The sequence below is a fragment of the Seriola dumerili genome, unplaced genomic scaffold (assembly GCF_002260705.1).
Source record: "Seriola dumerili isolate Sdu_G_001 unplaced genomic scaffold, Sdu_1.0 BDQW01000011.1, whole genome shotgun sequence".
Taxonomy (NCBI): domain Eukaryota; kingdom Metazoa; phylum Chordata; class Actinopteri; order Carangiformes; family Carangidae; genus Seriola; species Seriola dumerili.
This window is the reverse complement of record NW_019174266.1, coordinates 2,223,357-2,237,040: the sequence shown is the minus strand read 5'-3', so window position 1 is coordinate 2,237,040 and position 13,684 is coordinate 2,223,357. Positions and strand designations below refer to the sequence as shown.

The following is a 13,684-nucleotide window of genomic DNA, read 5'->3' as shown; positions in this document are numbered from 1 at the left end:
TGTTTCTACATTGTCTTCAGTTCATGTTTTATTATTTCGCTCGTGTCTCTCAGCCTTTTTGTGTACAGTCTGAGCTCTCAGCCTCATGTATCAACCATAGGAGATACATGCCTATTAGCCTCTGACTCTTTTGTGCAGTATCACTGTGCCATTTGATTCTCGCGATGTACTGGGAAGGTATTCCTCTGTGGTGCCTCAAGGCAGCCTCCCAGCCTTTGAAATTGCATTTCAAACATTTTGTTTGGGGCTTTGACAGGACACATCTCCACTGCTCACGGCTCACACAGCTCTCCAGCAGCCAGCCGGGACTCCTCTAAATGAAGTAAAAAGTCTTAGTGACATCCAGCATTTTTCTTTTTTACTGAGAAGCCTCTATCATTCGTAGCGAGTCCTCTCCTTCTGACACCGTGGCCTGGGCAGGTCTCAGAGGAGCAGAGGGGGGTGGCGGCAGAGCAGCAGAACAGCCTCGACTGTCTTAAGTGGGCCTACAATTTCTGAGTTGACCTCTGCTGGTCAGATCAATTGGACCTTTTAGAATTCCTCCACCTTTGCACCTTTCAAACAGGGCCCTGATTGTTTATATATGGCTCAGGCAGATCTTGTGTTTTTTATAGATATATGACAGATATATATATATGTATTTATATATATATACGTATATATGTATTGCTGTTTGTGTTTAACCAGCTCCTATACTCAAGGCCATAAGTGAGCTTTGATGGATACAGTGGGCACAGAAAAACAGCCTCTTTGAACGTTTGTAGATTAAAGATAAATACAAACTGAACCTTAATGGGTGCTGGCTTTCAATGGGAAAAAAATGCTATTTATTTACAAGCAGGGTCTGAGTTTCATTACGGACTCTTTGCCCCTTAAAATTTAGAGTAAAAGGAGTGCTGCTTGGGTGTGGAAAAAAAACTTCTCTGTCCATTCTGATCATGTGACTCTTGCTACCTTATAAATGGAAGAGCCCAAAGGTGGCCATTTTATACTTGCCCTGAATGAAAGCCTAATGGTTTAAATGCGTAGGCATGTTTTTATTGTTGTAATGAAGCCATGAGGAAATAAAGGCTTTTTAAATCACTGACCTCTTGAGTGCCTCAGATTTTGCCAAGAATCCATTACAAAACTTAATTGGGTCGAGTCCTTTTCTTTAGTTTTCTCCAAACTTACTGACTTGTTTTGCTCCATACAGCCATTTTAAAGTTTTTAAACTCACCTCAATTGTTCGAATATGAAAAATAAATCATGTTACATAGAGGTCGAGTATCTGATACAGTTAATATGAATACATCTATATCAACATCCCTAACCTTCAACCAACCCCAGTGTTAACATCCTGCACATTGTTTGCGCTCCGTCCACCCTTTGACTTCTGTGTTTCATTGGCCGTGAACATAAGACCAATCTAGATGTAATGTTGCTTGAGAAACACCTTTAGTATATATGTTATATTTAGGTAATATATACAACACGTGTAAAGAGACGGTGTTGTTAAATCCTGTTGTAAAGTTAATCATTGTGCTGCAACCCACCCTCTGTGTTCATCCCTGTGACATTGCCTCGTGACATTTGTCAGTCAAAGATGCATCAGTTCTGTCGAGAGAGAGAGAGAGAGAGCGAGAGAGCGTTGATCATGAAATAAGCTGAAGAAGAGGAGGGAAGAGGCAGGATCAGTGCTGTCAGTCCTGTCTGTCATTTCTCAGTAGATCATAGCCTGAGGTCTGGAGCATGAGCTGAATGATGATCACTTACTCTTCTGTGTGCTCTTCTAATGAGCAGCTCCCGGTGGAGCGGCTCTCTGTGAAAACCAACTGGGGAACGTCAGTGGGTGAGGGGGTGGGCAGAGGGGGTTAACCTGCATGCGAGCTCAGACTTTTGATTTAGTTTGGTGACTCTGGTGATTCTGTGCTCGTCCTCAGCTGAACTACGCTGAGTCCAGGCTGACCCAGCTGGAGGGCTGTCACTGTGAGAGGACATGCAGTGCCAATGGCCTGGTGTACCGGGATAAGGAGCTGTGGGTGGAGCCCGAAAACTGCAGGAACTGTGCATGTAAGGTGAGTGTCACACTCATCCTCAAGAATCAAAGGGTGAGGTGTCGGCTTTCAACTACCGCACTGTGAAAAATATCCGTCATATTCAGTATTTGAATCTGTTATTGAGCCCTAAAACTATTATTTTCTTCAAACAAATCTACCACTGCAGGAAGATGTAACCTGTTTACTGGACAAGTCAACTTGTTGTAAAGATTTCTGTTGCAATTTGTGTCAATATCTAGAGAAGAAGTGACTTAAAGCTAAGTTTAACCCTTTAATATCAAGTCTCCTTTTTATTTCCCCCGTAAGTAACTTAAAATTTAAAATTTTATTCTTAATTTTATTCATATTATTCTTTTTTTATATGTATTTTTAAGCATTTATCATAGTGACAGTAGGGAGATGGAAGCAAAATGAGAGATGGAGAATGGCCAGATGTGCACCAGATGTGCATAAAGGATGTTTAGGTTCAGGGTCTGCAAACCCCTAGGCCACCAAGGGTACCTCAACAGGATGATATATTCTGTATCAGCTCGTTTCAGCTCTTTGTTTAAGCTATATGATGTTTGCGAAGTGAAATATTCAAACCCAGGATGCCATGGTTTTTAACAAGTTGATTTTTATCTGAAACTGGTTGAAATTATTTCATCTAATGCAGTTTTCCAACTCTATGAAGGAAATGAAAATTTTGAGACTCAATAATAGGGAACAATGACTTAATAAGAAGAAGATTTTTTGGTGCATCATGTCAAATCAAAGGAAAAATTGTAGTAATGAAGGGAACACCAAAAATACAAATGACAAGATTTTTTAACAAAATAACCTCTGGAGCAGTTTCAGCATCACAGACTGATGATACAACATTGCAATCCTCCTCCACCACAACACTTAACTCATCCTCAACTTGCTTTCCCATCACACCTCCCTCTTTCCCAGCCCCTGCACTGTCTCCCTCTGCCTCCTGCCCGACACCCTAATAAGCGCCCCCCTAATAAGCCTCCCTGCCTGCACTCATACATAGGAGCCAGACTTTGAAATGTGTTGAATCAGACCATCCCGAGCCCTGGGGAATTAGACTTGCTGCATCATTGCACATCAAGCACAGGGTGGAGTTTAGGCAGTCTGATTTCCTCCTGTGGACATATCATTAACTGATAACCGCTGCATCCTGGGGGAACCATTTCCGATGACTCATGAAATGAAGAGGCGCGTGCAGAGAGAGAGGTATCAGACTCAAAAATGAAGGCAGTCCTTCAGGGCCTGAATAACTACCTGCTATCAGCAAGCTGCTCAATTTCAGTATTGGGCACCCAGTGTTCGATGATGAATCTGTTATCTGACTACCACATTATCATTTTTTTTTTTTTAAATATGATAGCTTTCAGTTTCAGATTGCAGTCCTGAAGGTGGGATTCTGAACAGTCAGGGGTCGGTTTATCATTTAGGGTTGGGCTTTAAGGCACATTGGATGAAACATACAACATGTGTTATACAGACAGATGACATGTTAGCGGGTGTTGGGCCACCACGTGTTGCTGGAACAGCTTTAATGCTCCTTGGCATTGATTCTCCAGGTGTCTGAACTCTACTGGAGGGATGGACACCATTCTTGACCACTCATGTCGGACCAGAATATTCCATAGGTGTTCAACTGGGTTGAGATCAGACTGTGAAGGCCACAGCATATGGTTCACATCATCTTCACCCCTGGTGCCCTGTGGATGGGGGGGGGGGGGTTACCGTCTGTATTGTTGTTGGTGGGTCGTGGAAAAGAGGGTGTCTGCTTCTAGACAAACATATAAAGCAAGTTCAATGAATTCTTCTGCAAATGTAAATTGAGACATAGAGGGAAGCAGAAGACATGTTCAGTGTGGAATTTTTTTTGGCAGTGCCACGGGCAAAAGTTGTACGTGCACGCTGAGCGTTGGAATTTTTTTCTTCTGATATCTGCATGTTTTTGGTGAGAGAGAAATTAAAAAAAAAATCATCTTCTTGCAGAATGGCGTGGTGGAATGTCGCAGGATTTTCTGTCCTCCGGCAAACTGTTCAGAGGACTCGCTGCCTGTGCACGTTGATGGGACTTGCTGCAAGAAATGCAGACGTAAGTATGAGCAGCACATGTTTGGAATGAGCAGGAAGCGGAGGAGACTAATATTCTACACCGCACGCACAGGTTCAGGTCAAATCAACCGTTCACATGGCTGATGATCCGTTTTTCTACATAGCAGTCATAAATAGGTGATCATGATATAAATTGGTAAAACGAATGAAATAACATTCATGATGCTCAGTCTGCACCATGGCCACTACCATTTTAATATCAATAAGTTGGTTTGTGTTTTTTCTCCAAACTAACAGACAGAGCTAAGAATGGTGTGATCTCTCCACAGCTGCTTTCTTGAAAATCCATTCTTCTCTATAATCCTTTTGGTTTTTTTATCAGTACATACATTATTAATCAAGGAACAGTAGATGAAGTTGTATCTTTTGCTGACTTTTTGTGGCAGTAAATCAACAATCTACTTTGCAACTGAAAATGGAGGACAGTCATTATTAGCACAACTGTGTGAGATGCCAAGTGTTGAATTAATCAACACGTTCTCCTCATGCAGACTCAAATCAGAATGAACATTGAGATTTTACAATGTGTAGACAGTTTAATACAAGGTGGGAATGACCTTAAATTAGGGAAGTAGTGACTGTTGATCTATTCTGAGTGGATGGTGAAGTAATAAAAGCAACAGAGCAGGACAGTTGCTGAATGGCTTCCAGTGAATGTAAAGATGTTGAGACAAGATAATGACAGAGTCGGTATATCAAGAGTTTGGAGGGTGGTGTTTTTTCTTTTTGGCCTTTTCGGAAACCAAAAACATGAGAGAAAAACTAAGTAATGGATTAAACAGTGTGTTTACCTGCTCTAACGTGAATCACAAACATTATCATCTCAGTTAAGAAGTGTACTACCTACACCACTAACCTCGCATTATCTCCAGAATTTAGAGTAATGCTATTGGAAACGTTATGAGTTTAAGCATTAGCTTAAACATTAGCTAAAAATCTGCCAGCAATAATCGTTTCAGTCGACAAATCTGCTTTTGTTTACTTCTGTGTGAAACTGAAGCTTCAGTAATTACTGCAAATCCTGCGGGGTGTACCTGCCACCTTTCCCTCTCTGGTCTTACCACAAGCTTTTTGCAGCGGTATAAAGTCATGGTTTCAATACGTTTCCGGTATATAAACAACGGACACATTCAAGTGTGCATTTCCTGTTTCGCTGCGATGTCCAGCTGGCTTCAGCAGATCAGAGGTCAGGTCAGAGTGCACCTTTGTTGGTCAATAGTGACACTGCTACACTGTGTTTAGATATGGAGAAGTTCACATACAAACTCCTCACCTTTTTCTACACACTAGACTGGATCAATATTAAATATATCTGATCAACATTTATTTACTTCCTGCATCAGAGAGGGGACGTCACAACCTTTCTCAGGGCCGATTGTGGTAGATTTAGTTGAACGGACAACGTAATGTGACCAAGACTTAACTGCGTCGTGATGCTGCTTGTTATTTGCTAGCAGGAGGAGACAGTCACTATTCGGACGACCACAAAAGTTTGCTTGTCAGGAAAAACATAAACATAGGTTGCGTTACGCATTTGAACAGATTACCAGCTCTGCCAGTCCTAAATACAAGCTCAGCTTTCTTCGCTTCACTGTAGTTTGTCCTTTTGAAGTTGCTGGTGCAACCACAACCAGTGTAGATACAAACAACACACCTTCTGTTTTGGTGCCTGATGTTCTGCCAGCAAAATGAAAACAGAGTAAACCATCTGCGAGAGCAAAGATCACAGCCGCTTATTTTCATGGAAGCATCATTTCTGGTGTAAAGCACACAGGTCTAGTAACTGCTCACAGAGCCACGAACAACTGTGTCTCTCTTGCTACGCTGCAAAAACAATAAATCCCTGAAGTATAGTCCGTCTTTGAATAATTCCAGCCCTCCTCCGCCTCCCCCCATTCCTGTGCTCACTCCTCCTTCCTCCTCTTCCTCCCCTGTGAACATCAGAGCTCTGGCACAGGCGAACGAGGGAGCAGCGCTCCAGAACTGCGACTGAGCGCTCCGCGGTCTTGCACCCTAGAGAGGAAAAAAGCAGGACTTCATATCATATGCCTCATTTTCTATTTCTGCTTTATTGCCAGAGGAATATGTAGAAGGGTCTCCTCTGTTGTATTCTTAATGCGCTGATACATTTCCTCTCCACTTATGCACACTAGCCAAGAACAAGTTTGTTTCTAACAGAATTAACTATGCAGAAGTTCAGGCTGGAAACTTTTTTTTTTCGCAGGGAAACTCAAAAGCATATTTCTCTATTGTTGAAAGTACCACAGGACCTGGTATTAGCTGAGGAAATATTCCATTCCTGGTATTTTATAGTTGCTGTACTTACCTTAATGGTGTGATATTGAAGCAGTTATGTTCTATTTTTCTACAGCAAAATGTACTTACATGGGCCAGACCTTCTCTGAAGGGCAGCACTTTTTATCCAGGAGCTGCAGGGAATGCAAGGTAACCTTTCTTTATACTGTACATTCTTTCTCCAGCGTTTAGCCTCTGCTCTCAATCAGATCACCATGCAGCACTTCTCTTTCAGTGTAAATGCGTAATGATTGTGTGTGGTGGACTGCTTGGCGTGTTATTTAATTATCCAGCGGGCCTTATTAGTTTTCCCTCCCTCCCCCAATCTGTTCAATCTGCTTTTTTTCCTCCTCTCTAATGGTGAGATAGCCAGGTAATTAGAATAACTTATGAAGGCAGCAACACAAAGCCCTGGTTTGAATTGGAGCTTCATCACTGTGTGGATTATAATTAAAGTCATTATTCCAGCTCAATATAGAACAGAGGTGAGCTTTCTTTACTCAGAGGCCATTTATCTTTAAAGAGAGAAATATTTTTTAAGGAGAAAACTAGCGTTTTATGCATGTAATTGCTTACAAAGAGCCACACAGTGGATTCCTGGATCCATTATTTGTCCTCAGAGACTCTGAAACATCATTATGCTGGTTGTAAGCTCTGTTTCAAGCAATTACAGCCATCCTTTAAACTCCTGGATGTGAGCGCTGCTAAATGACCAATTTGTGGACACATTATTTTTAGAAGAGACCCAAAAATGTTTTATTTTGAGGCTTTCGGGGGTCTCTGGTGTCAGTGCTCGGATTCCATGACAGCCCATAAATCTCAGCTCTACATTTCAACATGTGCGTGTAAGTATATGTGAACATGACGTGTGTATTTTTGGGTGGTTTCTCTCGTTCTCTGGTTAGTACTGATTCGATGCTGTAGCTTTCCTCTTCCTGACCGTCTCTCTGTCCTCTCACCCTCACAGCGGGCGAGGTAGGAAGTGAGAAAAGCAACCGTGAATATATGCATTCACATTTTGGGAGAATAAGCGAGAGTATGAAGGAGAGAGAGAGAGAGAGAGGGCCACATTAAGCTATTTTTAGATGGTGTGTGTGAAATGAATCATCATTTTGGTCCACAGCTAAAACCATTTGAATTAATTTAAAAGTCTGTTTTAGTGGTTTTAGGCCACTGACTACAAATCCTGTGTAGTTTAATTTAGATTTTCCAAAGCATGTTATCAGTTTTTCCTTAGCTACCTTCTAGGCAACCACTGGTTTCCGTTTAGCCAGGCAAATAACGGACAAACAGCACAAATAACTTAAAATAATTGCCACCTAAAGCTGGAGAATGTGTTGTGCTCTTATATTTACACATCAGAGTTCTCTCCCTGTAAAATACTATAGGCTTTAACTTGGAGAGCAGACATTCAATTAAAAGGAATTTTTTATTTGTTTGTAAAGCCTCCGTCTCATTTCAGTTCTTTTGATCATCATTTCTATTTTTTATGATAACACTTTCACGTTTCTTTTTTTTTTAGAGATACCATGATGCAGCTACTCTGCTTGACAGCTTCAAAACATCCAGACTTCAGCCTCCAGCATAAAAGTCAGATGCGTTATACAACCAGAGCCTCTACTCCAGCCTCCATAACCTTACACACTACTTCCTACATTGTGCTGTAAAATCACCCAATATCAACATGAAATTTTGCATTGCTTCTTTGGGGCTTGGCCATATTATAGCTACAGTTATAAATATAGTATTACAAAGCAGCTGGTGTTTTAACCTTTTACATTTCCTCCAAATGAATGCTTTTGATGATATGCTGAAAACAGCAGCTTATTCAAAACCTGTCTGACCTCTTTGCGCTGTTTATACAGATGGCCCTCAGGGTACCGCTGTGTCTGGCAGAGTTGCTGCATCCCTACATCTCAAAAATGAAACAAATCAATAAAATGTTGACATAATGGATAGGAATGCAATGAAAGTAAGTTTTTATGTTCAGCTTTTGAGGCTCTTTGAGTCACCTGAATGCCTTATTCTGCAGCCTGCATTTAAGGGCTAATTTCATCAAGTAAGAGCAGTAAAGTGGCTCTCTGGCTGCTGGGCAAATTGCAGCTTGCTGGGGAAACGTGATACTCATTGGGTTTTTTTTTTTTTTTTTTTTTTTTCTTCAAACCATCTCTTGTGTGCAGATGCGGAATAGCATCTCATCACAGTTACAGTGTTTTTCGCCGCTGGAAGGTGCTTTCAGTGTGATAGCTTGTTTTTTTTTTGGAAAATAATGTTGAAAAATAAACATGCTCCAAACACAACTGCCATGTGAAGTGAAGATGTAGTTGCTGCAAATTGGTTTTTGGAAGTTGCGAACAACTACAGATCTTTCTCCGCATTTCTAGCCAGTTGATTTTCTCTCGACCTCTACTATTGTTGCCTCTCAGACACTGTGAGTGACAGAAAAGCTGAGGTGCATCTGTTGTCAGTTGTCTCCACTCTACTTTACTCAACTATCAAACTGACTCTTCTAACTTTGTGGTAATGATAAGAAATCAAAATAGGGATGGGAATGGCTTCACACCAAATCTCAACGATGAAACAAGTCATTTCCTCTTGCAGTATTAATAGATGAAAAAATCCTGCTGAAATACAGCATATTATGTATGATATGTATATTCCTCTGTGCAGTTGAGTTTTACTTCACTAATGCCGGCAATTATCTCATCATGGCTTCCTGACATGATAGAGTAATAATAGTAATACTGAAGGTCAACAGAAAACTGACAACAATTTTCATAATTGATTTTTTGTTAAAGCTGGTATTTCTAAGTTTTGCTATTGCTACATAGCTAATGTTAGCATTAAGAGTTGTTTACAAACGTTGCAAATTCAGCATCAGATTTCATTCCTTAACTCGCCAACAGCTGTCTCCAGTGGTGGAAATGAACACCAATGTTACCTCTTGTCTCTATCACGTCTTTTCTTCTAATGAACTTAGCATGCTAACCAGCTAGCCCCAACCCGTTTTGTCACTTTCCAATAGCGACTCACTGCAGCCTTCGGTCTGTCCTGAGGACGTAGCGCTGCCTCTTGTCTTGTAAACGCAACAATGGCTGAAGTTCTTGTCAAGGGACAGTCACCGCCACCCGCTCCAGGCAGGAAACCACGTTCAGTGGCAGAGAAAACTTTTATAAATAGCCCCAAAACTATCAGGCAGACATACCAAATATGTGCTTCTCAAATGTGAGGATTTGCTGCTTTTATTGCAATATTATTTAGGTTTTTCAGACAAAAGACATAAAGACATCACCTTGAGTTCTAGCAACTCATGGTGGAGATCATTTATTTATTTTGACATTTTGTAAACTAGGTTAAACATCTGGGTCATCAATCAGACATATCATCTTATAAGGTTGTTGTGGCTAACATATGAGCAAACATTGTCAAGCAGACACAGGGTAAAGTTAGCATTAATCCTCCTTTTAGCGATGCTTTGTGCTCCACCAGCTCCTGAGAAAATGTCGCTCTGGCTCTTTTAGACTCGGCAGCTAGTGGCTCTGACTTTGTCTGTCTGCTAACAGCATTGATGAGAGGGGGCCTAAGCAAAAACAATGCTCTAACAGAAGCTAAAACATTGTGTAGCACTGCGAATTAGGTGAATTCTCTGTGGATTCACCACTACAATCAACATCTTTCACATTAGACACTTAATGTAAAAAAAATTGTGATTAGGGCAGCTTTAACAGATTAACTGAAAGACTGATTAATTTATGATGAAAGTGCTCATTACATAATTAGAAAATGATGTTACTGATAAAAAATGGTTCACAGTTCCAAGCGACTGTGGTGGTAAAAAATGAGGAAGCAGTTAATATAGTTACCTAGAAAAGCAAAACACTGATGGAGAAAAGCATCTTAGGGATTTGAATTGATACTTCACACCCTGAGAGGCACTGCAGAAACCACTGGAGCTCTGACATTCCCAGCCAGGCTGCAGCTGCTGCTGCTGCTGCTGCTATTTGTTTTGAAGATGACACTGAGTTTTATTCACCTTTGTTTCCCTGCTTCGGTGGCATGTTTTTGCACCTTACTTGCAGTCCGTATTCATGCCTTCCTTATGAATGTGAGAAGCACAAGCTGCCTTTACATTCTGCCTTCTCTGTTGTCATGGCAGCCTCATTCACCCAGGAGTATTTTAAAATACCCTTTTTTTTCTCTTTAAATATCTGAAAAGATTCTTTTAACTGTTGGTGTGGTTTGATATGTTTTAAAAGCAGTGTAATTCTGACCTTGTGACATTCAAATAATAAGGCTCAGACTGGCAAAATGTAGCTCCATATGTAGGCCTTTATGTGAGGTAAGAGAGCTTTGAAAATATTTATTAAACCTAAAATATTAAACAGGGGAACATTTGGATTGATTTGTAGGGTTAGAAAAGATGAAAGTTTGAAATCTTAAACATTTTCTGAATGCAATTGAGAAGTTCAAATAATGATTGACTGATTTGCCTCAAGAAAACACAGCCAGCTTTCAGAGACAGGCCATTATGTGACTTGCTCTAGCCACAAAATTTTTTTTTGCAATTAAATATTACTATTATAGACCATGTATAGACCAATCATTTAAATAAAACCTTACTATAATGTTGGCATCTCATTTTCTAATTGGTTTCCATATGCTGTAGATTTGCTCAAAAAACTCCCTGTGATTGATTCATATAGGCTGTAAGCCTCTCTCAGCCTGGTTTGGGTCTCAGGTGTTTGTGAAAACTGCATGGCCACTGAAAGACCAGTACTGCAGGCTGCGTTAACCCCTGGGTCACATGTACTTCAATGTGTGTAGAAATTGCACTACATAAATGGATACACATTGTTGCTACTCTCCATAGGAAAGCTTTATTTAACATCACTTATATTTTTTCTGTATTTTTAATGGTTCAAAGGGTGAAATGTGCATGGAATAGTATGGACATACACAAGTCCAACCATTTACTCTCAAGATCACAAGGTCATCCTTCTGCAGAATATCTCAGCACTGTAACTGTAATGTTTTGCCTCTGTCCTGTCCTTCCAGAATGGCCTGATGGTGAAAGTCACCGAAACTTGTCCAGAGATCAACTGCACCATCAGTGAACAGATCTTACCAGACGGCAGATGCTGCAATGTTTGCAGAGGTATCGCTTCCTTCTTGCTTTACTCTCCTCTGTTGCATGAATCACTCTCTTTCTTTGGACGTGCATGCACCAAACCCCTGCGGCTGCCGCGAGGAGTAAACACAGCCAGTCTGCCGGATGCTGATTCAGGTTGTGCCTCTGCAATAACTTTGTTTCCCTCCCTTTACACCAAGTAAGAATGCATCTTGGCTGGGATACCTATCAGAGCAGATTGGTCTGTCTGCTATAAAACACCTGCTATGCCAATTTGCCTGAACCCCGCTGCTTTGGCAGGGAGGTACTACAGGGTAAATAGCCACTGGTAATTCAGTAAATACACTGAATAAACAAACTGTAGGAGGCTGTCAGCTATAGAGCAATAATGAAAGAAACCCGGGGCAGGTTCTGAGCGAAGGAAATTGCACTCTCGTTTAGGTAAGATAAGCAGCATGCCTTAGATTCACCATACTCAGAGGAGAGGAAGATGAAAAGGAGCTAAAAGAGAAGAAAAAGACAGGATTTGAGTAGGGGAAAGAGAAAGCGAAAAGGAAGATGAGAGGGGAAAAGGTTTTTAGTGTAAAGGAAAAGACAGCGAGGATAGGAGGGAGAGGAAGCAAGGAAATATAAAATCTTAGACCTGCTTTTGTTGGAAAGTAAGGGGGAAGGGAGAGCGAGTGTAGAGAGTATAAACCACATGAGAGGAGAGGAGGAGAGGATAAAACTTGATATGTTGAGAGAACAAAGGAAAGAAGAAGGATGAAGAGAGACGGCAGGAGAGGAAAGGAAAAGAGAAGATAAGAATTAAAGAAGAATAAAACTCGGACTTGTGGAAGTAGACAAGAAAGTAGAAGACAAAGTGGAAGTGAGGGGGGGGGTACAGAGTATAAAGGAGAGGACAGCAGAGAGAGGAGAGTAGGCAAGAGAAGAGTTTAGACTGTAAGAAATAACAATTAAAGATTAGAGTCACAGTGCCTCTTCCCTACAACCCTCTCTTCTCTCTCTCTCTCTTTGTTACATACACACCCACAGGCGCTAAAACTTAGAGCCGCTCATTATTTTCAAATCATCTCCAGACCTCTTCTCCGTTGTGTGACTCAGTACTTTGCTGTCACTCTAAAATTTCCTTGTGCCTCACTGTTAGGTCCCCAGAGTCATGCTAGTTTTGTTAAACTGCTAATTACACAATTGCCACAGAGTGTTCACACCCTCTCTTTTACTGAAATAGAGAGAAAAAAATATCAAATAATTAAGTGAAGGACTGATTTCTGTGTATTACAAATCATAAATCCAACTATCACAAGTCAAAAACACAACTGCAAAGTATTTTTGTTTGTTTTTGCAGCAGGACTGTAGTTTATTGCATGCACACACATGCACACACTCCTGTGTTTTATTCCCTGTGTAATCAGTCCTTTAACTTGTACACACCGTTCTGTGGGGCTCGGGGTGAGAGGAAGGATAACGCAGACACAGCTCTTTCCTCAGTAATGGCTCCCCAGGCTCCCTGTCTCTCAGGGCTTTTATGTGCAGCCAGTCTGTCACTCATTACAGGACATGATGGGCTACATCAGCTCATACCTACTGAGGAGGAGACAAATCATCTCTCCGTCTGTCTGTCTGTCTCCTTATCTGTCAGACTGATTCTCAGTTCATCTGTCTATCTGTCATGTCACATTTTTTGTGCATGTGCAAGATCTCGGTCTAGTTTGGTTCAAATTTGAAAAGGATTGGCACCGTGGCACATGGCTGGTGCAGAGGTAAAGTTCCTGTCCAGCAACACAAGAGTTTCATGGTTTGATTCCCGGTGGCAGCACATATCAGGGAATACAAAGTGCAGGAGTTTGACGCCAGAGTCTGGGAACTGCATCATGATACACATGTGTGTTAAATACTTTTTGGTGGTTTTGGTTTAATGTTAATACACACATTAAACCAGTCATTTGTTGGTACCAAGACCATAGTCTTCCCCCAACCAAGAGTGTATGTCTAAACCAACAAGTCCTCCAACCTGAATAATTATATAGGTCGTTTTTTCCAACCCTCTGACACCACCTATATGAGTGTCTCCTGAAACACTGCCCCTACAGTACAAGGTATA

General features: G+C 41.1%; 1 protein-coding gene across 1 annotated transcript in view; it reads left to right on the top strand.

Annotated features, from left to right (window-relative positions):
- The window catches only part of nell1 (neural EGFL like 1), a 242,836-nt gene that overhangs the window by 81,364 nt on the left and 147,788 nt on the right, over positions 1-13,684 (top strand). Inside the window, exons 8-11 of the mRNA XM_022748050.1 lie at positions 1,923-2,057; positions 4,035-4,137; positions 6,529-6,602; positions 11,508-11,607. Of these exons, the coding sequence (XP_022603771.1) occupies positions 1,923-2,057; positions 4,035-4,137; positions 6,529-6,602; positions 11,508-11,607 (412 nt within the window). The remainder of the gene's footprint in view (positions 1-1,922; positions 2,058-4,034; positions 4,138-6,528; positions 6,603-11,507; positions 11,608-13,684) is intronic.